The sequence below is a fragment of the Podarcis liolepis genome, assembly GCF_965112155.1.
Source record: "Podarcis liolepis genome assembly, chromosome: 15".
NCBI lineage: Eukaryota > Metazoa > Chordata > Lepidosauria > Squamata > Lacertidae > Podarcis > Podarcis liolepis.
Genome location: NC_139566.1, coordinates 12,462,076 through 12,487,287, shown reverse-complemented (window position 1 = coordinate 12,487,287; position 25,212 = coordinate 12,462,076). Strand labels below are relative to the sequence as shown.

Sequence of the window (25,212 nt, the reverse complement as noted above, 5' to 3'; positions counted from 1 at the left end):
CAACAAGCTCCGGCTTGCCGAACCCCATCCCCCACCGTCTTGCAGCCTCCTTAATTACTATTATTAGCTGCGCGGTGCCAGGAGGCACGCCGTAAACAGCAATTCGCTCAGCCTTTTCAAGGCATAACCAGGAGCACCGGCGTCGAGGAGGCAAAAATGTGTGCCTGGAAGGCAGGAGAAACCAGCTTGCTATATCCTACCTGCTTCTAGGCACTGAGCGGGGAGGGATTAATTATAGGAGGGATAATCTGGCATCCCCCCCCTCCTTCCCCCTCTCCATTGTACAACCCAGGGCGTGGTGGGAACACACCTCTCTCCAGTGTGCATTGCAAAGCGTTGCATTGCAAATATGAAAACGCAGTGAGGTATGATCATAGATACAAGGGATGGGGGACTTTCACCGTCTGAAGGGCACATTATTCTCTGGAAATCAATGGGGCAATGTTCCAATGGTACAGAAGAGTGTCAAAGTCTATTATTTCGGCAGGAGAGACCCCTCTCCAGTAACCTACAACCACCTGAGGATGAAAGGGGAGCTTTTTATCCTGTGTACAGGGTTCCTTTATGACAGTCAGTCAGTAAAGAGTTATAGATATACCGTATTTTTCACCCTATAGGGCGCACTTTCCCCCCTCCAAAAATGAAGGGGAAATGTGTATCGGGCGAATGCAGGCTTTCGCTGAAGCCTGGAGAGCGAGAGGGGTCGGTGCGCACCAACCCTTCTAGCTCTCCAGGCTTCAGGAAGCTATCCGCAAGCCTTGGGAGCCTGGTGGGAGCTCTTCAGCGTGCCCTGGGCTTTCGGCAGCTCTCCGCAAGCCTGGGGAGCCCGGCGGGAGTTCCCGCCGGGCTCCCCAGGCTTGCGGATAGCAGCCTGTTCTGGGGGCCGGGTTCAGGGGAAGCTGGTGCTTCCCCCGCCCCAGCCCTGTGCCTGGGGGGGGAAAAATATTTTTCCCCCTTTATTTCCCTCCCTCCCCCCAAACTAGGTCCGCCCTATTGGCCGGTGCGCCCTATAGGGCGAAAAATACAGTATATGGACAGAAAACATACTGGCATATATACTCAGCTGCTGCAAGACTTTGTAATAATGCTTCAGTAGGAAAACATCCTTACCTTAAATCTCCGCACACTCCGTTCATCCCACATTCCCAAGACCAAAGCAAGACGCCTAATTTCAAAATGCTCATTTTTATTTTCTATCTTGATCTTAACATTTACATGTAAGGGGGAAATAAGGTTCACAGTTTCAAAGAGCAAGACGGATAAAAACAAAAGGACGACGTTAAAAAAGGCTACCTTGTTTTGAGTCTGCTTTGGGGAGACTTGGCCCTCCAGAAGTTGCTGAACTACAATCCCCATCTTCGTTGGCCATTTTTGCTAGGGCAGATGGGAGCTGTAGTTCAGAAACATCCAGATTGCCAAAGGCTACTCACCCATTTTAATTAAAGTTGGGGGGGGGGGGAAGGCAGATGGGAGCACAGCCACACACACCCCTTTAAAGGTGGCAGCGATACCAGACAGAAATATCTAGGAAGACTTTTGGAAGCCTTTGGGGGCCAAAATGAAGAATTGGGGGGAGATGAAGGCCTTCCCTGGTCAGGGTTAGCTCGCACTAGGAAGGGGGGGTGGGCCTGTGGCCCACCTGATATTGTTGAACTTCAGGCCCCTGACCACTGGGCCCAACTAACCAAAGCTTACCTATTTCATTTATTTCATTACAGTGGTACCTCGGGTTAAGAACTTAATTCGTTCCGGAGGTTCACTCTTAACCTGAAACTGTTCTTAACCTGAAGCACCACTTTAGCACCGCAATTTCTGTTCTCATCCTGAAGCAAAGTTCTTAACCCGAGGTACTATTCCTGGGTTAGCGGAGTCTGTAACCTGAAGCGTCTGTAACCCGAGGTACCACTGTATATCAATTTTTTCTCCAAGGAGCTCAAGTACAAGATACTCCCCCCTCCTCATTGAATCCCCACAACAACCCTGTGAGGTAGGTTAGGCTGACTGAGGCAGTGACTGGTCCAAGATCACCCAGTGAGGTCCATGATTGAGTGGGGATTCGAATCCCACTCTCCCAGGTCTTAATCCGACACTCCAACCACGACACCACATCGGGTAGTGATATGAGAACTGGAGTCCATTGGCACCCAAAGTGCCACAACTCTGCATTATACCCTTACTAGAAAAGGAAGGCAATATAAAACCTTGAAGAAAAAGGCAAATTAATACCACTTCAAAATCAGTGTTAGGCCTGCACGATTTGCAACCTGTTAACACAGCTCCCTCCCCACCAGGGACACACGATGGACCCCTGCCAAGCCCCTCTTTGGTTTTCACCACCTGCTTCGAACTGCCAAGAAGAAAAATCCAGGTGGTGGTCAGGGAATGACTTTGTTGGGCAGGCTGTGTGTTCCTCAGGACAGGCTGCACATTTTATTTATTTAAATAATTTACATGCTGCCTTTTCTAAGCGTTGTACAAGAGAGATAAGAACATAAAGCAAGTTAAAATTAACCACAGAATCACGGGGCTGGGGAACCCCCTCACAAACTGTGTGCTGAAATAGAAAAAGTTGTCACTCAGCGCTGGGAGTTCAACAGGGAGAGAGGGTGGTCGAACCACAATACGAATCTTGTGTTTGAGCCACGGGGAACCATGAAAAGCACCCTCCTCCTCAAATACCTCAGTACAGTGGTGCCCCGCAAGACGGATGCCTCACAAGACGGAAAACTCGCTAGACGAAAGAGTTTTCCGTTTTGGAGGTGCTTCGCAAAACGAATTTCCTATGGGCTTGCTTCGCAAGACGGCAATGTCTTGCGAGTTCCTGCGGGGTTTTTTCCCCTCCCCCCCCTTTGCTAAGCCGCTAAGCCGCTTATCAGCTGATCCGATAAGCTGATAAGCCGCTAAAAGCCGCTAAAAGCGCTAATCCTCTAATCCGTCAATGGGCTTGCTTCGCAAGACGAAAAAACTGCTAGACGAAGAGAATCACGGAACGGATTCTTTTCGTCTTGCGAGGCACCACTGTAATGGCCCAGGGATATAAGGCATGGCCTGGATCCTAAAATAATAATAAAATTACTTATGGAGATCTGCATGCTTCCCCTACCATATTTGTGGTGGGTGGGAACCCAAGGCAAGGCAACACTTTTAAAGGACATTGGGGGTAGAAGACTCAGCATCTCTCTGACCCTCATATTGGCTAGGCTGCGAGACTACCATAACTCAAGGGTTTCAGTGGAAGCTGGTACATGAGGGCGGAGGAAATGCTGCCCCACTAACCTCAGTCTGCCCCTAGCCAGCCCCCTCCCGCCTGCCTTGTTACATCCAGTCCAGGGGGTGGCACTGCCTGCCATTTTCCTCAGTCTCTGCGCTGCCCCTCTTACAACTCAGCAGGGGGCATGGGGACAAAACTAGAATGTGTTGGTTCTGCCTGCCACTGGCTCTCTGGCGCCACCTACTGTGGGGCTCCCCACCTGCCACCCTATCAGTCCCAATGGGCAACAGCCGCCACCGGGGTTAGGTGAGGCGGCTTCAAGGCCCCTCAATCCATTCTTAGGAAAACATTATCGAAGGAGACCTGGAGTTCCATGTCCATCTTTGGTTCTTGTTTAGGCCAGTGAGAAATCCTGAGGCATAAAGAGTTAATGTCCAAATTCAAGGATGTACGTAGCAATAAGGGTGCGGGGGAAAACTCGGGAGACAACCCCCGTCGTCCAAGGGGATGGAGAAGCTGGTCTAAGAAGGTCAATCAAGAAGCCTCAAAAATGCTTAAGAAGCTTCTTCACCTTTTACCTTCTCCACTCACCCACCCAACACATCTTACAGCCCTTTTTTGGGGGAAGGAATCACTTGGTGGTCCTGGAACCCTTGAAGGAGCGTGACATCATTTTCTTGAGCTCCTTGAAGGAGCGGCTGCGCCGGAGCTTGAAGCTGCGGACTGGCAAGTCGGCAGAGTCCAACGTGGCCGCAGTGCGGGGCCACCTGTCCCCAAGCTGATGGAGGATCCAGTCTCCGTTCAGGCTGACGGCGCTTGTGGCGTCCACCTCTCCAAGGCTGCCGCCGGCAAGTCCAGCCCGCTGCCGAGGTGGCAGGTCAAGATGGCTGCTGCCCAGGAAGCAAAACGACGCTGGCGAGTCAGAGGAAAAGGCAAGGTGGCGGTTCAGCACTTGGGGCGGGTGGAAGGTGCCGGCTTTCAGCCGCTGCCGGCCGGGGGCTTTGCTGGAAATCTCCAAGACCGATGTCCATTTCGGCTTGACCGCTTTGCCTCTGCTGGCTTGTGGGTCGCTGTGGCAACCCAGCCCTGTGGCCACGTGGACGTTGATTTCCGAGCTGGCGCGGGCCCTGCTCCCCATGCGAGCAGACGGCCTACGGCGAAGGCTCAGCCTGCGTAACAGTTCCCGGGGGCTCAGCCAGCTCCTCTCGGCCGGCTTCTCCTGCCTCTCGGCTGCTTTCACCAACTCCCGCGAGGCATGTTTGCCTTTGTACAGCCTGTCAAAGTTTATAGCAGCCTGCGGCAACGAGGCCTCCTTTCTGAAGGGAGCCTCGGCCTGGACAACATGACAACGGGCCACGTTGACCCAGCCCAGGACCTCTCTTTCCGATCCGCCATGTTGCTTATTTGGGTAGGGGATGACGGAAGGTTCCGGATACGATGGGAGAGGATCAGGCAGGGACACCACCGACGGCTCAGTAGCCTTCACAAGGTTGGTAGTGCTGGACTGGACTGAGGCGATCTCCAGAAACGGAGTGAAATCCCCTTGGCTGTCCAAAACCCGCGAGTCCCGTGCCCCTTCGGAACCTTCTGGAGAACGCAGATGCGAGCAGGTAGAGATGCGCCGCCGGATCTTCCACCCGGGCGCCGGTGCCAGGAGCTGGCTGGCACCCAGGACAGAACTGCAGACGGAGGACATTGACAAGCTCTTCTGATTCCCCGCCAGGTATCCGGACTCCGGCCTGCTGGCTGCTGAGCGACACTTGTACCGCAGCACCAATTTGGCCACGTACTGGTCCAACCGGGCTCTCTGCTGCTCCTTGGAGCATGCGGCCGCTCTCTTTGGGGAGCTGGTGCCAGGCTGTTCCAGGGGTCCCTCATCCAGATCCTCCTGAGACGAGCTCTGGGAGAGGCTGCTGGTGAAGAGGGGGCTCTGGAGAGCCACGGCATGCAAGGGGCTCGGGTAGTGGTAGATCTCGTTGGTGTTCCGGGAGACAAGGTCCGACTTGTACTGCAGCAGCTGGAGACTCGGGTTCTTTGGGAGTGGGAGGGACAAGTCTCCGAGCCCCAAGAGGAATTCCAGGTCACCTGCAGCAAGGGAACACAAGAGACTTATGGGTAACAGGAACCAACAACCGTAGGCCGGGCAAGGTAGAAGATGGACTGTCTCTTTAACAGGGATTCAAGGCAGGCAGAAGCTACCTGGTTGTAGCCAGCTAAGTTAGACTCACTGCAGACCCATTGCTATTAATGTTCTTAGCGTAGTCATACCTATCAATTTCAATGGGACTATTTTCAGAAGACCTAGTATTGAGTATTGCCCATGTTCAATCATTCCTTGAACTCACATGGGCATAAAACAGGGATGGGGAATCTGTAGTCATTCAGCAACATCTGAATTGCTGGATGGTGCTGATGGAGTAAAACAAATTTAAAAGATAATATTTTGGGGTGGCACAAATCTGTTTCTGCAACCCATGGCAGCAGAGTCCAGTTGCCCTTGGGGGACCGGTGCCATCTTGTAACTAAAACATAACACCTGAGTTGAGTTTGCTTTTTTCCTCCTCCCCTTTTTCCTTGTGTGTTATGTCTTTTCAGTTACTATAAGCCTGAGAACAGGGGCTGCCTTTTTACTGATCTTCATAAACCACTAAAGGTAAGAATGCTTCAAAAAGGAAATAATAATAAAGAGAAAAACTTCCTGTTTATCAGTTTGAACTGAAAGGAAGGAAGAAGGTTCTCAGGAAGCTGAACATAGAAGTCAGGATCACCTCATGGAACTGGGCGGGTCATAGGAAAGCTGTCTTATGGACAACATCCACACTATACACTTTAAGCACCATTATACCACTTTAACAGTCATGAGTTCCTAGGAGGTGTCATTTTTTTTAAGGGTACTGAGAGTTCTTAAGGTAAAGGTAAAGGGACCCCTGACTATTAGGTCCAGTCGTGGCTGACTCTGGGGTTGCGGCGCTCATCTCGCTTTACTGGCCGAGGGAGCCGACGTACAGCTTCCGGGTCATGTGGCCAGCATGACTAAGCAGCTTCTGGCGAACCAGAGCAGCGCACGGAAACGCTGTTTACCTTCCCGCCGGAGTGGTACCTATTTATCTACTTGCACTTTGACGTGCTTCCGAACTGCTAGGTTGGCAGGAGCAGGGACCGAGCAACGGGAACTCACCCCGTCACGGGGATTCAAACCACCGACCTTCTGATCAGCAAGTCCTAGGCTCTGTGGTTTAACCCACAGCGTCACCCTCATCCCTATTCCCTTCATAGACCCATAATCCCCAGAATGGTTTAACAATCTTCCAAGGGAGCTCTGTGTGGGGAACAAGGACCTCCTAACAACTCTCTACACCCTTCACAAACTTCAGCTCCCAGAATTCTTTGGGGGAAAGCCAAGCTATTCCCCCAAAGGACTGTGTATCAAATTGCTCTATCTGTAGAGTGTAAACGTGGTCTCAGTTTATTCTAGTCCTACCTGGAGATGCCAGGGATTGAATCTGGGACCTTCCACATGCAAAACAGGTGCCCTACAACTGAGCTACACTCTTGCCCCAGACATGTGCAGCCCAGTCTGTGTTCTTTGTTGTACTCTCCCGCATTCCTCCCTTTTAACTCCTCTCTTGGTTGGAGCAGAGGAGAGAGGCTCAAGCACACAGCCGATCTGCAAAGCCTGAGAGTCCCTCTTCATGCAAGCGCGCCTCACCTGTCGACACAGGCCTCCTGCCGTCCGCGCCAGAGGCGTTTGCCAAGGTGAGACGCTGCAGCTGGAGGTCTAGGAGGCGGACAGCAGCCTCATCGGTAGAGCGCGGGCGGGAGAAGGTGGCCTCCCGCAGGCCGGGCAAGTGGGAGAGGGAGCCAATGCTGCAGCGGGAACCCCCAGGCCCATCGCTGTGGACGGAGGCGCAGGAATCCGACAGGGAGCCCATCTCACTCGTCTCGTAAAACCCTGGAAAACACAGAGAAGGAAGATGCAACGCTCTGGCCGTGGTGGAAATTTGAGATGGCAAAAATCTGGCCACGTCAAAAAAGCAAACATAAAAAGTCTTGTTTACACAGAGGGAAATCAAGAAAAGCCACAGTTTATCCAGTCTAGTTTGATGTTATTAAATATATACATGTGGGAGCGGAGGGCTCAAATACGCCAGCCAGAAATACACATTTGTGGATCTCTTAATAGCTAAAAGTTTTGACACTCAAGATCAGTGACTGGTATCTTGGGAACTCTATGCTGCACACTATGAAACTTGGGAAGAGAGGCAGAACAAATCAGACTAACCCCTGATTATTGTTTTCTATTTTATTTATTTTTACTTTGCTGCAATTCTGGGCATTTCTCCTATGTGTTTGTTATTTATTGTTTGCAGCCTTGTCTTTTATGTTTTCAATAAAAATTAGATAGTGCAGCACTCCAGACGGACGTTTAATCGGATTTAAAGAAAGGGGATCAGATGTTTTCTGGGAGAAGGACCGGTGTGTCGTAGGGATTGCGACCTGTGAGACTAGGAAGCGAAGTATTTGTGGAGATATAGGGATGCAAGATATTGAGGTGCATGTTGTGGCTGTGTCTAGTGGAGGGTGTCTTCTTTTTGGTCAGAAAATATTGTCTGCGTTAGCTTTGTTTCGGAAAAATCCTTAATATTTTCAGACATTCACCTACTTTTCCATTCCATTGCTCTGGTGCAAAGACTTAACAGATGGACAATGGAAGTGGACCCTGCAAACCCTTCTGGTTGCAGAGACTTAGGGTTGTGTCCAAAAACTATTTCTACTCAGAGCAGAACTACAGAGGTTAACAGACATGATTAACATGTTCATTAAATTCAATGGGCCTACTAACTGAATATAACCTTTATATCTCAAGACTAAAAGGTTCATAATTATAAGCACCATGCTCTAATCAACTGCCCTTTCTACATTTGAACATATATATTGCATTCGTCAGTCTTGTTTGGATAGCTCTTTGGACACATGAACTGCCTATATTAATATAAACATTTAAATCAGAACTGAGGGGCAATTCTTATTGCTGATGTGAGCCAGCTGCCTGCATTTTCTTTCTTTTTTCCTGTTAAATTTACAATACAAATAAACAATCCACCAGGCAGGTAAATTCTTCCTGGCTGAACCTGGAGCAGGCATACCTGAGCTGGGCCTGGAGTCTGCCTCCAAGATTTCTTGGGTATCTCCCCCATTGACTCCAGCTTTCTTGGAGGAAAGGAGTTGCTCGCTGACCATCCGCAACCCAAGGCATCCCTTCTCTGATCCGTCCCCCATGTGAGCACGGAGCACCCCGGGGTCTGCCTCAATGTTCTCTGATGAGCTGTAGGTGCGAGGCTCCTTTGGGGTCCCCAGCAGGTCCTCAGATTTGCTTCGGTCCAGCTTAGTGGTGGTGGGCAGTCGGTTATCGCCCAGGCTGCTTTGGTCCTCCTGTTTTTTGCAGGGGGGGGGGGACAAGCAAGGGTTTTGTGAGACAGAACAGCAGAGGAAAAAGGAAACGGCTGCTGATTTTTTTATCAGGCCAAACTCAAAGTTTTGCTATTATCATATATGCCCAGTTGACCACTTCAATTTGCTCAGCTGGCTCTTTCGCAAGTGCCACATGATATCCATTCCACACTCATAAGGTATCAATCTTCCAGCATGGCAGCACCTGCAACCTGGAACTCCCTGCCCATTGCCATTAGGCAGACATCTTTGTTGTACTGTATTTTTTTAATTCAGGCAGGCCCACCCAGATATGTGAGGGACACGGGTGGCGCTGTGGTCTAAACTCTAAACCATTGAGCCTCTTGGGCTTGCCATCAGAAGGTCGGCGGTACAATCCTCCACATTTTCTCCTGTGAGGTTGGGTTAGGCCCTGGCTCAAGGTCACCCAAGTGAGCTTCATGGCTGAGTGGGGATTCGAACTCTGGTCTCTCTCCAAAATCCTAGTCCGACACTCTAACCACTAGGCTACACTGGGCTTTTGGATTTCTCCACCGATGTCTATGAGCAACACCCACTTCTGTCTGCAGGTGTGAGCCAGGACATGACCTATTCAGATAAATACGAAAAATGCAGAACGGAACCTCATTCTTCGCGCCACTTCCTTCAGCCATCCCATTCTCTTGTCCACCTGGTTTTCAGTCCTGCCCCCCTCCAGTCGAGCCCTCGAGGGTCTATCTTTGCCTGTTCCCCCCTGTCAGGGGTTCAGGAGCAGAGACGCAGAGAAGGGAGGAGACAGAGAGCGAGGGGGAGGAATACGAAGGAAGGATGAGTGGGGATGACGACCCGAGATCACCGAGCCTGTCTAGCGAGTCCGAGGATTCCCAGAAGGGAGCGCCAGCAGCCAGAGCAAGGGGGGAGAGCAGGGGGACACCCCAGGAAGAAGGGTCCAGAGAGGGATCAGAAAGCAGCAGTTGGAGATCGGGACCCACGTTCCCAGCCGGGAGCAGCGGGGAGAAAGGGGACCAGATATCGGGCTCCGGAGACTTTCAGAAGGAGGGAGGGCATAAGTCAGGAGTAGTCACGCCCACCTCGGGGAGCGAGGAAACGATCAAGAGGAAAGTGGAGAGTTGGGCGCGCGCGCCAAGTTCAAATGTAACGGAAGCTGGCGCAGTCAGCAGCCCAGAGAGTGAACCGGGTCCCAAAGCCCGCCGCAAGGAGGCGGAAGGGTCAGGGGGGTCCGCGTCAGAAGAGAGTAGGAAGGGAGAGACCCAGGGGGGCAGGAGGACCCAGAGACGGAAGGAAAGGCGCAGGAGGTGGAGCAAGGCTAGGGTATTAAGCTGGTGCGCTAGAGGCGGAGACTCAGACGGGTCTTCGTCGTTCTGACCTAGAAGAAGTAGGGCTGCACGTTGCAGTTTGGAAATGGAACCTGTAATCCAATAAAGACTCTTTGAAACTGAACGCTGGCTGACTTGGTCCTATGTGAGCTGGGACTGGGCGGCAGCCCTGACACCCCCACATTTAAGGGCCTCTCCCTTCAATATTTTTAAGCATTTGTAAACCTCAAGGTTGATCCTTCTCTTTTGTGCGGTGCTAATTTTTCGCTACGGAAGGAATGGAACTCTTCTCCCAGAGAGCGGAAATAGAAGGAAGGAGCCCCACGCTCTGTACACAGAGGTTTCTGATGCTTTTATCTTGCGACTGACAGATGTGTCCCTTCATTGGATTTGTCTAATCCCATTTTGCAAAAGCCAGCTAACCACCCTCAGGCTTTTCGGGGGGCCCCTCGCTAAGCCCCACGCTGGAACGTCTCCCTCCACCACCACACGACAGCAGGCCTGCGATAACAGAGGCCAATCTTCCTCGCCAGTCACCCTCTATGCTACCGCTTGAGAGAATCATGGCTTCCCCCAAATAATTCTGGGAAGTGCCGTTTATTAAGGGTGCTGAGAGTTGGTAGGAAGCCCCTGTTCCTCTCACAGTCTTCCCAGGATCAAATCAGAGCTCAATGAGGAGAATTGGGGGCTCTTAACAACTCTCAGCACTCTCAACCAGCTCCAGTTCCCAGGATTCTTTGGGAAAAGCCATGACTGTTTAAAGCAGTCTCATAGGAATACAGGCGGCCACCATTTTGTGCGTGTCCGATTGATGCGCGACTGCCAACAAATGGGTTGTTTTGGATCTGGAGGAGGGCAGAACATGGTGGGCTTATGCGCGCGCCGCTAACACGTTCAGGGGCCAGGTACAGAACCCGCACACAAAATGGCTGCCACCTGTATAAGAAGTTGTCCTACAGCAAATCAGACTATGGGCCCATCTATGGCAGGGACTGAACCCTATACTTAGAGTAAACTCATTTGCTATCCGCTAATGCTTACGTAGTCAAAAAAGTGTGAATTTTGAAAGAAAGAAAAAAGGGGGGGGGGAGACAGATAGCAGCAGGCTTGGGGAAACCCCAAGGTTTTTAGAAGTACAAACAAATCTTTAGATTAAAAAACACCCTAGGGGAAGGGGGAAACCCCAAAGTAGCTCAAACGGCAGCTGGACACAGAGTTCCCACTCAGCAACAAAGTTCACTGGGTGGACCTGGGCAGGGCGAACAATGGAATGGAGTATCCTGAAACAGGGCATGGCCGGCTGGCTGGCACCCTACACAGTTCTCTGTAAACCCTTAAGGCGTTGTATTTACAGTGTGCACATTTGGATGGCCACCTGTCAGGGATTCTTCATCTGCAACTCCTGCGCTGCAGGGAATCGGACCAGATGACCCACTGGGGGGGGGGTCCCTTCCAAATCTTAGGTTCCTAAGGCAGGCCGACACCAAGGCCTGACTCCAAAACCGAAGGTATTAACCGGTGCAGAAAGCCAAGAGGAAGCAAACATGCTGCGGCTTATCTCCTAACCCACCCTGCCTGTCCCTCCAGACTGCACCTGGGCCAGATTCCAAGATTTATTGATCTCCGTGGGGCGTTGGAGGGGTAAAAGTTGCAACATGCCTACGGAGTTTTCCCCCTCCCCACCCCACAACAGTTAAGACAGCTGCTTCACGCAAGGAAAGGGGGAGCGGGGAAGAGTCCCATTTGCTGAGCCAGCAGGAATGAAACATGAACAGGAGAAGGGGGATGGTCTATCCTCCTCCTCTTTCTTCTCCTAAAGCCAGGCAGCTGTCGCCATTGTCTTGGGGCCTCCTGGCTACCCGCTGAAATGGCAAGCGAGACGGCCGGACGCACGTGCCATGTGGCGGGTGCATGGCGTGTGTGGCTGGCAGAGGGAAGCAGCCGTTCCTCTGGGCTTGGGCCCCCAAGCTAACAGGCCCCAGGTTGGGGCTGCCATTTTGTCCACATTAATTCATTACCACCCCCAAATCCGCACCGTCGGTGGAGCGAGATGCAATGTTTTGTTTTCTGCATCAAATCTATTGGTTGCCTCTTCCCCCCCCAAAAAAATCAAGTTAATGTGACTGACATTATACAAATGCGCACATTGAAACCAGCGTAAGAGAAAACAAAGACAAAATCCAAACGGCAGTCCTGCTTTCAGAAGGTGGGTTTAAAACATCCCGCCAGCTCAAGGAGGTTGCAAGTGATTAGAAGCCAAAAACCTGGCGAAAAAGATATGTAAAGACGGCAGCAGGCGAGCCTCCCCAGGGTGAGCATTCCACAAGTGGGGAGCCACCACTAAAAAGGCCCACTTTGGTTCTGCCACCCTCTGGACCACCCTTGGAGTAGGAACACAGAGAAAGGCCTCAGATGATAACAGCCCTGACACCTCTGTGAAGGCCAGACACGCTTGTAATTCTCAAGAAGGAAACTGTTGCAAAGACAACTCTCTTTTGTGTGTTTACATCATTTTTTAATTGAAATTTTACATTCACTAATAAAGAAACAATCCAAATGCTTGTTTCGAGACTGCTATAACATTTTGATTATATAGTTCACCCAGGAATAATAACCAATTATAGAATTGTATTTATTATTCCAAAAAGGCTGCTGAGAAGATGGGCTCAGGTGGGGATATAAGATCAGTGTTAGAAACTCAGAGATGTATAAATGGCTCCTTAAACCAGAGTTACAGTCACCAAAATGTCTAGTTGCCATTTTTGGACCAGATGGCTCAAAAGTCGTATTTTTCAATACAACATTGTGCAGAGAAAATATAATGGATAGAATTCTACAGGATGGGGTATTAGTGTGTGAAAACAGTCCGGATTCAAGGATCCCCATGCAGGAATCTCCAGATGGTGAAGATGTCAGGCGCCGATGGCGCCCAGGCATCTTCGCTTGGTCAAAAGTGGCCAGTAGCCAGGTGCAAAATTCACCTGGCAAATTTCAAGTGCTAGAGAAGATTATCCGCTCTTTAAAAAGAAATACCTCGCTAAGAATTTAGCAGCCCCCCAAAAGAGTCAGAGCTACAGCTGCCCATAAAAACCTCTGTTTCCGAAAGCATAAAATTTTGTGAAATTATGATAGTCTCATTAACACCAATGCCACACTATTATCATTACACATAGCGCAGGGATGAGGAGAAACCTGTGGCACGCCTGGTGCTGTTGGACTACAACTCCCATGAACCTCATCCACTGGTTATGCAATCTGGGGCGAAGGGAAAAAACCACGGAGGCCACTTTGAGCTCCTTGGAGAAGGCAGCGGGATATAAATGCAATAAAAAAATTAAAATAGTAAGAAAAAGTGTTCGATCAGACCCAAGGTTCATCTAAACCAGCAAATCCTAATTCTATAGTTGCCAGCCAGGTGCTTCTGTGGGAAGCTCACAAGCAAGGCAAGAAGGCAAATACATTCCCTTGCTGTCTCTCCCTGCCATTAGGTAATCCGAGATACAGTATATTCCCCCTGCACTTGGAGGTTCCAGTCTTTACCAGCTAATAGACAATAGCAGACGGAGCCCTTCGCTGGTTTTCTGGTTTTCTAATCCTTTTATTTTGATTTTAAAGCCAGCTAAGCCAGTATCTACCACCACATGTTCCGGCAACACATTCCATAAATTAAGAACGTGCCGTGCGGACAAAACGCTTCTTTGCACATTGAGCAAATGTGAGCCTTTTTTGTGCATGACTTAAAACAGGCAAACCTGCCTTATACTGTTTTTTTTAAAAGTCTTTTGTTTACCTTCATGAGAACTTTGTGAACTGGATCGATGTTGTTCTCACTTCAGAGATAAGGAGAGCCGAGGCCGACAGATGAGAGCCAGAACAGTATTTTAAAAACTACTGTGTGGCATACTGGTTAGAGCGTCAGGGCTTGGGAGAAAGAGTCTAGGGTTCAAATCCCCATTCAGCCACGAAGCATGCTGGGTGACCTTGCACCTGTCAGCCAAAACCTACCTCACAGAGTTGTTGTGAGGATTAAATGAGATGGAGAACTCCTTGGAGAAAAAAGTGGGATAGACACGCAATAATAAATAAATGCAAAGTTCTGTTGGTTAACCAAGAGACGTGTGGTGAATGCGGTGGAAGTCTTTTGTAGTATTTTAACTAGGATTTATATATTGTAATGTTTGAAGTATGAATTTGGAATAATTGATTGTGAAAAGTATTTTTTCTCTTCATTATTTTTCTTGTTTCTTTTGTCTTTCTTCGTTTCTAGTCTGCATTCTGGAAAATTGTGTAAATAAATGTTTCTATGTATGGTTATGTATTGTTTCTATTCCTTTTTCCTATTCATTTTTTTGGTAACATTTAATAAAATTTAATTGAAAAAATAAATAAATGCAAAGTTCTGATCAGACTTCACTACAGCCCTCGATTCTGGGCAGAAATGACGGAGGCCCAAGTTTGCGAAACACGGCAGGCCCAGGCTCAATCCTTAGTTATCCCCAGGTAGGATGGAGGGGCCAGGACTCCCAGCCTCAAACCCAGGGGAGAGCCTCTGCCAACCAGTGCAGACATTCCTGAGCTAAACGGACCAAAGGCCCGATCTCATGCCACCCTCGGCTGATATGCCACCCTTCCTCTCCTAGCCTGGAAGATAACGCTGTTTGCCCACGATTAGGTCACTTGTGTGTACACAACGGCCTCTCCCTGCCACGGGTGGAGCTCCCCGCAGGCGGCTGCCATCTGTCCATTTGACCAAGAGCTCGTTCTCCCATAAAATAAAGCGAGCTGTTTAAGAGGGGTGTGTCGGCATGCAGGAGGGAGAAAGAAGAGGGCTCGAAAGACAAATAAACTTTCAGGCCATTAGCATTCCCCCCCCCCCATAAAACAAAAACAGAAGGCTTCTTCACACAACACCATTGAGCAAAGATAGAAGCTGTGTCTATGGAAGAGCTAAGTGCACAGAGCATCTGCTTTGCATGAAGAAGGTCCCACGTTCCCTATTTTCTAGGGACAGTCATGGATTTACAGACGCTGATTTGATCCCAGAACGTCCTGCTTTTCCTCAGGATGTCTCTATTTTCATCAGAGAAATGTTGGAGGGTATGTCAGTAGAAAAAAACAGCATCGTGTGTACACATGCCTGCAGCTTTCCCAGCTAGATGGAGAAGTCTCTGTCATGGGCATCCCATTTTGTATCGCTTTTAAACTCATCTCCTGTTATTTCTTCCCCTGCTGTTTGGTAACTGTTTTCACTCTTATTTTCTACCCTGCCTTGGAACCTATGTGGAAAGCAATCACTTATTATTGGTCATTTATACACCCCTGAATTTCAAATGTCTCTTAGTAAAAAGTTTCTGAACAAGATAAAAATCAGTTTGAGCTATAAAATCCCAGAATTCAGTTATTATGCCTGAGGATTATTATTATTTTTTAAAGTCTTCAGCAGCAGCAGCAGCCGGAAATTCAACAGGGAAGGGCACTTGTCTGTGCAATGGAGTTCCATAAAGCTGGACCCACGATACTGAGCAAACAGGTCCTGGGGGGTACGAACAGCTCCTGATAATAACATTAAAAAAGTTAACTCTGCCACATTAAATGTGCATTCTGTAGTTGACCTTTTTGGTAACGTTTCATTTTGAAATCTTTAAGATAATATTTTAGTTTCCTGTTCATCGTGTTACTCTGATTGTATACTTTACTCTTAATTCTGGATTGTTTTATTTGATGTTTTAATGTAGGTTGCAAACTGCTTTGTGATTTTTTTCTTAATACAGGAATGAAAATAAAATAAAATAAAATAAAATAATAATAATAGGTCCTCCATATTAAAAAAAACTGACTCCAATATTAAAATTTAAATAAAATAGCATGTCAGGAAGAAGCAGCCTCAGTACTGATATGCCAAATGTTTTCTCTTCAGGGAGCTGGAGTATTTTTTTTAAAAGAAATTAAAATATAGTAATAGGTGCCAATTTAAACAGGCAACACCCCTCCACCTATGGTCTAAAAGCTGTGCAATTTTGTTTTCACACGAGTCAGCTCTACATGGGCTGCTTAGGAGGAGCCACAGCTCAATGAAGAGGGCGCCTGCTTTGCATCCAGAAGTTTCCAGGTTCAATTCCCGGCTTTTCCACTTAGAAGAGCCCCAGGAAGCTGGATTGGGAAAGGGCTTCTGCCCCTCAGAGGAGGCACTGCTGACTCCTGACAATTAGATTTTCAATAAAGCGGCATTGCTTTAGTGCAAGCTCATTGTAGCACAAGCACCTTGCTTGAACCATGTGCGCCCTTTCCCAGAATGCATTTCGCATGCTCTTCCCAGAATCCCCTGCGAGAGACACAAGGGTTCTGCAGAGGGCGAGACAACGCAGATTAAGGGTCTTCCTGAACGCAGGAAAAGAATGGAAACTCAGAGCGACGGGAAGAAGAACTGGGCATCAGTGAGACTCTCATCAGGTAGTTCGGGTCTACAAATCTGAGCAAAAACAAGGAAGCTGGAGGAGAGCGACAGACACTGTTCCCTCCAGGTGGCAGATGTGCCAAGCAGGAAGTCACCGCCGTGAACAGCAGGTGCTTTGTTTTGCTGTGCTCTCTCACCCCACCCAACGTATGCAGGGGGAATGGCCGGCCTACACCCACAGCTGGCAAGCCAAACCACAAGGCAAGCCCCACCTGCCAGGACTCCCAGCACAGGGAGGACCTCTGCAGCAACAGCTGCTACCAGCGTGAGACAAAGAGGAGCCTGGAAGGGGTTCGCCGGTGCTGTTTCTAGCCCAGATTCCCTGAATTATTTTATTTTATTCTGAGACTGCAGGAAAAGAGATCTCATTTACAAAGGAGGCACTCCACTCCAGACGCAGGCAGGCTCTGACCACATCCTAACACCCAGAAGTCAGTTTGTTTTTTAATTTTAATAACAAATGACCCTCTTGGTGAGACTTGCGAGATGCACTATCGTAGGGGCAAACCCACACCAGACAAATTCTAATACAGTACCACTTTAACAGTCATTGTCCCCCTCCCACCCCAAGAATTCTGGGAAGTGTAGTTTGTTAAGGATGCTGAGAGTCATTAGGACAGGCATGGCCAAACCTGGCCCTCCAGCTGTTTGGGGACTACAATTCTCATCATCCCTGACCACTGGTCCTGTTAGCTAGGGATGATGGGAGTTGTAGTCCCAAAACATCTGGAGGGCCAAGTTTGGCCATGCCTGCATTAGGAAATCCCCTGCAGAACTACATTTCCCAGCACCCTTAAATTACATTCCTCAGGATTCTTTGTGGAAGCTGTTAAAGTGGTATAAGGCTGCTTTGAATTCATGGTGAGCATGTGACCTCAGTACCAACAGTCTCCTACTCTGTCTGCAAGATGACACTCTTGTCCTCATACTCTTGAGCTGCCATCAATCAGAGCAGGCAAGTGTAGTCTATTGTGGGAGAGAGGGTTATTGCTTTGATATGCTTTTGTCTATTTATTTGTGCCTTTATCCTATACAGTGGTGCCTCGCAAGACGAAATTAATCCGTTCCGCAAGTCTCTTCGTCTAGCGGTTTTTTTGTCTTGCGAAGCAACCCTATTAGCGGCTATTAAAGGCTTAGCGGATTAGCGGCTAAAAGGCTATTAGCGGCTTAGAAAAAGGGGGGGGGAGCGGAAAAAAAATCGGAACACTCGCAAGACGTTTTCGTCTTGCAAAGCAAGCCCATAGGGAAAATCGTCTTGCGAAGCAGCTCAAAAACGGAAAACCCTTTCGTCTAGCTGGTTTTCCGTCTTGCGAGGCATTTGTCTTGCGGGGCACCACTGTATTTTTATCTTGTGAACCACACCAAGATCTTACGATGAAGGGCGGTATATAAAATAAATAATAAATAAAATAAAATTACTAGAGCAGTGTTTCCCAAACCTGGGCCTCCATCTGGTTTTGAACTACAATTCCCATCATCCCTGACCACCGGTCCTGCTAACTAGGAATGATGGGAGTTATAGTCCAAAAACAGCTGGAGACCCAAGTTTGGGAAAACACTGGACTAGATGGAAAAGACTATGTCCTGGTCTATCGCAGCTTCCTGTGTTATCCAATTTAATTCATCCCAAAAGGAGCACCAGCTTCCCAATTTTGCACTTACAATAGGCAATTCTGAACAAGGATCCCAGTTCACAGTCTATGGTAGTCACCAAAACATGATGTGGAATGCGGACAAGGATTGTATTTTTGGTTTTTATGGAAGCCGCCCAGAGTGGCTGGGGAGGCCCAGCCAGATGGGCGGGGTATAAATAATAAATTATTATTATTATTATTATTATTATTATTATTATTATTATTATTATTATGAAGAATAGCAAGGATGATTCAAGAGAGAGAGAACAGTCAGAAAATGAAAGTGACATTTCCTGGCATATTTATAGATACAGATGCCTCATCAACAGGCTTGTGCAAGCTTTCAGGAGAAGCAGAACGCTTCATCAGACCAATGTCAGGGTGTTCTGTGCTGGCATATTCTTCTCTGCAACTAGCCCAGCTGCTAATTTACCAAAATTCATTAATTTGCCAAAATTGCCAAAAGCTTCCCGAAACACCTTGCTCAGACCAGAGAGAAAAAGCAGAGCTAACAATTTGGCAGAAACCTTTACGTACGCAATATAAAACGGGAAGCTAGTTACTGGGTACGTCTTTGATGCAAAACTGGTAGGGCAACTCCATACAGGGAAAATCCAGAAGAGGAGCATGCAATCTTTCAAGCAACACGCCGGCCTTTGTTGGGCGGTTAATAACAACTGCTTCCTCAGTGGCCCAGCTGTCCGAGTTTCGATGCAGCAACTCCCACCCCCCACCCCCCCGCTAGCAAATTCTTTCAGAACAAGGAAGGATGAATCGCAGAAAAGCAAAAACAACCCCACCACCACCTGCTTAGCCATTCAGGATCCAAACATTGGATTCCTTGCTGCCGACGCCACCATTACAGGTGGATACCGATGGGCGGATTCCAAAACACGTGTGTGGTTGCAACAACAGAACCTGGGCGCTATTCCAGACAAGCATGCAAGAGTGTGACCTTGCACATATGTGGTGTAAACATTCTGCCCTGTGCAAGATTCAGCACACAAGACGTGGGGTCCTGCCAGAATCACGCCATTTCCCCGAAACGTCGCCAGACTCTCCCCTTCTCGTCATTTGAACACATTGCTCCTATAGTTCCCATTCCTTCAACCTTCCCAGACTACCACCCTCTCTTCTTGTTCCTCTGTGGGAAAATGATTGCTTGTACATGAGAGCATGAGCAAAGTTCTTATTGTTACAGGGTGATCTCATAGCTAGAAGCATCCTTGGAGCATGAATAGCGCGTGAACAGCTCGTGCTGTCCCATATGATTGGCTAACGTAGTATGGTCTGATCGCTCGCATGGTTTGGTACCAAGGTCTTTATCTGCTGGCTAGAACAAATTGCTTGACTTGTATTTTTTGTATCCTTACTTGGCTTGTATCTTTCTGATTTTCACACAATAAAAGCTGTGCTGCATTAGCCCTAGGAGCGGCCATGTTTCCCTAGGAGCAGCCATAATTCGGAGATGGGATGGTCGCTATTAGGAGGCAGCAAAACTGTAATGATGTTTGGTGGTTGAAGTGACTTCCCAGGGAAAAGGGGGGCCAATGCAGTAGGGATGAAGATGGCCTTTCAGCGTGCCAGGAAACACTGGAACAGCTGTGGAAGGTGATTGTGATCTTGTCTGCTGGATCCTTATGTCCTTTAAGGGCAGAAAATAGTGGAGACAAAGTGGAGGTGGGCAGGTCCAAATAACTCTTTATCCAATTCAGCTGTCCAAGAATTTGTTGTAAATCCACCAGTTTAAAATCAGGAAACTGTAGTTGAGGCGTGACTGGAATGGCTGCAGATGCTGGCAGCTTGTGTCCCAGGCACGTAATAGGTAAGGTCCGCTGGATTTTGTCTTTAGCCACTGTCAATCCAACAGGTTGTAGCCTTTGCAGGATTTTGGGACACGGCGGAGGACCAGGCCGTGGCTAGCAGGCCGTGGCTAGCAGTGCCCACTGACTGGCAGGCTTTAAGCATATCAGCAATGGCTATATTTGATGTTGCCATTAGAAGGCGCAGCGCTTGCTCATTTGCATTATCAAACACAAGTTGGCGTACAGTCAGTTCTTGTGTTGCCAGGTTCTGAACTTGCCGCTTGAAGGTATTGTACAAGCGATCAACAAATTGTCCATAGGGCTTTGCAGGACCCTGTCTGATGCTTCTCCATCGGCCATCTCGCTCATTCCTGTCATCAGGGACAGAGGCCAAAGCCTCTTGGGCTGAGGCTGTAGTGGCCTCCCAATACTGAGGATGGAGAGTTAGCTGTTGGGCAGCAGTAAGAAAATTGCCTCCTCCCGTTAACCCATCGAGGACATCAGCTTGGGTTAACATGACGGGGGCTGGGGGTGGGGCGGCACCAGCAGCCAAAGCAGCCAAAGCAGCCTGATGATTAGCCAATGCAACATTATTAAGATTATTCCGAATCCCATCAACACGACGTTGGCAGGCCCAGTGCCAAGCTTGTATAAACAAAATCATTTGATGAGGCTGCATTACAGTGCGGGCCAACAGCTTAACATCCTCTGGTATCAAATTTTGTTGAAAAATAGTGCCAAACAAGCCCAGGGTGTAAGGAGATTGTAAACCATTGTCCTTGACAGAGGAATGCAGTTCCTTTATGAATCTCAAATCAAACTGTTCGTGCCGGGCTGGGCCTCCCCCTGGCGCGGCAGGAGCAATCACAGGGAAGAGATTAGGAGTTGTACAGTCAAAAGCCAACAATGGTGCAGCGGCACGGAGAGATTCTTGGAGAGGAGTGGTAGAAGATGCCTTGGGCGGAGGAGGTGGAAGAACGGGGGGTGCTGCAGAATTTGAAGAATGCAGGGGAGTGACAGGAGGAGGCGGCGGTTTAGGAGGTAGGTTTGAGGCAGGCAAAGCGGGAACCGGGGGGGCGTTTGAAGAAGCTGTTCCAGCAGCCAGAAGAATGTTTGAGGGAGTTAAGCACGACATAGCTTTGTAGACGTTACTCCAGGCATGCAAAACCTTTACATCAATCTGCGGATGATTTTGAAAGAAGTGTCCAATTTTTTTCCAATCGTCTAACTCCCAGTTTCCGTCCTGGGGAAACCACGGGCAGTGAGTGTCCAGGGCTTTTATAAGGGACTTAAGGTCAGCTTTCCTAACAGCAAGGTTGTTACTGGCCAAAAGGAATTTAAGGTCTTTTAAAAAATTTTTCTGTGGTGCAGAGAGAGATTTTCCCATGATTGCAAGAGTTGCAAAAAGAGCAGGGAGCACTTACCGAGGGATCCGTAGGAGGATGAGAGAGAGGCGCCTTTTGCCCTGTCCGGGCGGAGATAAGTGCTGATAAGACCGTAACGTAGTCCAGAATCACATTCACACGGGAGCTCTCACCGGGGATCCACTACGTGGATGAGCGACGCGTCTGCAGCCCTTGCGGGGCGAGGTGAGAGCTGAACGTTGTACACACGGGAGCACTCACCAGGGATCCACTACGTGGATGAACGACGTGTTGGTGAGTGCTGAAAAACAACGTGAAGTTCGAAGGCAGTCACACGGGAGCACTCACCAGGGATCCACTACGTGGATGAACGACGTGTTGGTGAGTGCTGAAAAACAACGTGAAGTTCGAAGGCAGTCACACGGGGCACCAATTGTCGAGTTGCAGCTCGGCATCCAGAGAAAAATCAGTCTCACACCAAGATAGGTTCCGAATTATGGCTGCTCCTAGGGAAACATGGCCGCTCCTAGGGCTAATGCAGCACAGCTTTTATTGTGTGAAAATCAGAAAGATACAAGCCAAGTAAGGATACAAAAAATACAAGTCAAGCAATTTGTTCTAGCCAGCAGATAAAGACCTTGGTACCAAACCATGCGAGCGATCAGACCATACTACGTTAGCCAATCATATGGGACAGCACGAGCTGTTCACGCGCTATTCATGCTCCAAGGATGCTTCTAGCTATGAGATCACCCTGTAACAATAAGAACTTTGCTCATGCTCTCATGTACAAGCAATCATTTTCCCACATTCCTCTATTCAAGAGCTCCTCTCCTACATTCATTAAACATCTGCCACGTCGGCAAGCCTTACTTATTTACTTCCCCAAGCTCACACACCTGCCTGATCTTCCTAGTTTCTGCCACAGCCCTTCGGAATCCAGGCTTCCCTGAGGTCAGGGCACCTGGACCGTACAAACCAAATCTTTCTGTCTCCAAATCAACCCCACTCCCGTTATCCCCCAAGACATACACCCTACCCCAACTGCTGACTTCCCAAGCTCCTCAGGGCAGGGACCACTCTTCCTCAGGTTTTGTTTTTTAACTCGGCAAAGTACCATAAATCTCTAAATCATTATTTGGAATATGTTTCCCTGCAAAAAGCTCCAAGCAATGAACAGGTGTTGCCAGCTGAAGTTAGACTGTTCTTTTCTTTATAAACAACCACCACATCTCTATGCCCAACATAGAATCATAGAACTGTAGACCGCGAGAGTCAACTAGTCCAACCCCCTGAAATGCAGGAATATTTTGCCCAACATGAGGCTCAAACCCATGACTCTGAGATTAAGGGTCTCATGCTCTATCAGCTGAGCTATCCCAGGGTTCTTAAACAGGCTAACATTTTTTTAAATAAAAAACTAGATTTCTTGTAGTCAACTGACACGTTTTCAAATGAAACCAGCAAGGCACACTTTGGATCTCTTTCAGCTAAGGTAAGGGTTGGGAACTTGATGCATGGGGGGCCGGCCCTCTAGGCCTCTCTGTCTGGCCCTTGGGACTCTTCCATGTCCTTCACCAGCCCTGGGCTGGATACTCCTTGAGCATCTGTGCCTGACTGGAATGGGTCTCCCAACTGTGATAATGCCTCCTGCTTACCTGAAGAGGAGCTGGGTGCAGAAACCTCTGACTTTCCTGTAGCCCCACCCACACCTCACAAGTAGCCCCCAGCAGGTTGCCGACCCACCCCCAAATTAAGGCATAAGTTACTTTTCCTTGAGACCAGAAGTGGTCTCAAGTATGTCCTTTAAGCAACAACACACAGAACTGCATTTCTGTATCAGACCCACCTAGGCCCAAAGCTCTTTCTAAAAATCCTTACAACAGTGGTGCAGCCAAGCAGCTTTAGACTCTAAACCAGGCATCCCCAACCTTCGGCCCTCCACATGTTTTGGACTACAATTCCCATCATCCCTGACCACTGGTCCTGTTAGCTAGGGATCATGGGAGTTGTAGGCCAAAACATCTGGAGGGCCGCAGGTTGGGGGTGCCTGCTCTAAACGTAATGGATACAGGGCTTCTTTAGGTCTGATGATTTCACTTTCTTCAAAACGGGCTACATTTCTGAAAAATTTACCAGTGTGGTTGAGAAGCCTCAAGGTCAATCAGAAAAGGATCCTTTACCAGTTTATTGATTGATTTCCCTATATTCAGTATGTTCCAATCAAGCACATGGCTAGTTCTGGAGAGAGGATAATTTCAGTATTTTCACTTGTGTTATTTACCGGTACATTGTTTGGAAATGTGTGGAATACTTCGAATTCTTTACTTGTTTATATGTTGTGTGTGTGTATGTTTTTATACATTCATTCTATTATTGGTTGTTGTTATATAAAAGCTAATTTTAAAAATGGGAGTGCTCTACTTTGTTTGGGGCCCCTCCTGCTCACCCCACCCCAAAGTCTTCCCCCGAAAGGTATCACTGCCCAACAACCAGCAAACAAGCTACTCCCCCCCACCTCAAAACTAGAAAGCCAACTTTACTCGAACTGTGAATGGCTGAAGAGTCAAGGCACAACCCATCACAGAAGTGCCTCCCCGATCACACCAAAGGCCCACATTTTGTCTACTCAGACGCAAGTCTCACTGTGTGCAATTTATCATTTACACTTTGCCTTTCTAGAAAATACCTAAACTGCCTTACCACGAGTGTCAAAACAGACAAAATATAATAAAAAAGCAAGTCTGGCAATGAGCTCGTCGTAAACAGCCTTTTAAAACAATCCCTGTAAAGCCCTGTTTAGTGGGGGAAATGTCGTAGTTGGGCAATAAGAGCATCTTGCCTTGTCTGCAGAATCAGAGTTGGAAGGGGCTGCAAGGGTCATCCAGTCGAAACCCCTGTAATGCACGAATCTTTTGCCCAACACGAAGCTCAAACCCACAACCCTCAAACTAAGAGTCTCATGCTCTACTGACTGAGCTATCCTGCCCCTTCACTCCCCACTTGAACACACACACCCTAAGCCGCTGCTTGACAGTGTTTACAATGCAGACTAACGCTCCGACTTGGTACATTTCCCCCTAAGTTAAGTGTGTGCAGGACTGCAGCATTGCAATCAGATACAGAAATGCCTTTGAACTGAGTGGGACTCTGGCTGCAAACACATCATACCTTTACAGCAGTCCTCCCCCCCAGAATACTTGGAATTGTAGTTTAAGGGTGCTGGGCTGGGAATTGTAGCTCTGCAACGGGTCAACTACAACAGATTACATACCTTGAGGCACATGTGGTATAATTATATATAATGCATACAGTATAATTATATATAATGGATAGCCTGGGATGGGGCTATCTGATTGCAATCCTTTGCACACTGGCTTAGGGTAGATCAGTTTAAGAGCCCGCACTGGAAACCTAGCAAGCTAAGCCCCTCCTGGCCTTATCTACCCCAGCCTGTAAGTTTACTCCTGAGTAAGCATGCCTAGCAGCGAGCATTTAGGAGTCTGGCATAGCTTTCCTTTTGTTCTAAGATACGCACCCTATTCTTTCTTCCTTTTTTAAAGTTTTGGCATATATATATATATATATATCTAATGTTGCACTTTGTTGTACCCATCGGCTGGCTTTGAATCGCAAGTTATGTGAATTAGTGGGTTCTCATTTTTGAACTCTTTGGTGCAAAAGGCAGTTAAAGGGCATTTTAAGCAAACTTTCCCCACCATTTCCTCCCCCCTCCCTTCAGATCTCTCTCCCTCTTTCACACACACACACACACACACACACACACACACACACACCTGTTGCGTCTCGCCATCTCTCCGGCTCCCTTCCAGAGCGCGTTCCACCGTCTCCCTTTGTGTCTCCCGCAGGAGATCCAGCTCGAAGATCCCGGCCAGGCTGGCTTGGAGGCGCTCCCCGATCCTCAGCCGCTCGTTCCCGGACCACAGCGACGGGGGCACTGCTCTGCGGCCGGCCAT

The 25,212-nt window shown here is 48.5% G+C and overlaps 1 protein-coding gene across 3 annotated transcripts; it reads right to left on the bottom strand.

Moving 5' to 3' along the window:
* Positions 1 to 1,169: 1,169 nt before the first annotated feature.
* On the bottom strand, positions 1,170 to 25,212 carry LOC310694479 (uncharacterized protein; the record flags this gene model as incomplete). Of its 3 annotated transcripts, none has more annotated exons than XM_083477540.1 (6): positions 1,170 to 1,293; positions 1,345 to 2,679; positions 3,017 to 5,296; positions 6,921 to 7,163; positions 8,359 to 8,644; positions 25,033 to 25,212. In XM_083477540.1, the coding sequence occupies 4 exons, from the start codon at positions 25,210 to 25,212 to the stop codon at positions 3,843 to 3,845; spliced, it is 2,163 nt and encodes a 720-aa protein (XP_083333666.1). In that variant the 3' UTR covers positions 1,170 to 1,293; positions 1,345 to 2,679; positions 3,017 to 3,842. The 3 variants fall into 3 exon arrangements, with proteins under 3 accessions (XP_083333666.1, XP_083333665.1, XP_083333664.1); XM_083477539.1 differs by having other exon boundaries at positions 1,170 to 2,228; positions 2,275 to 2,679; XM_083477538.1 differs by having other exon boundaries at positions 1,170 to 2,679.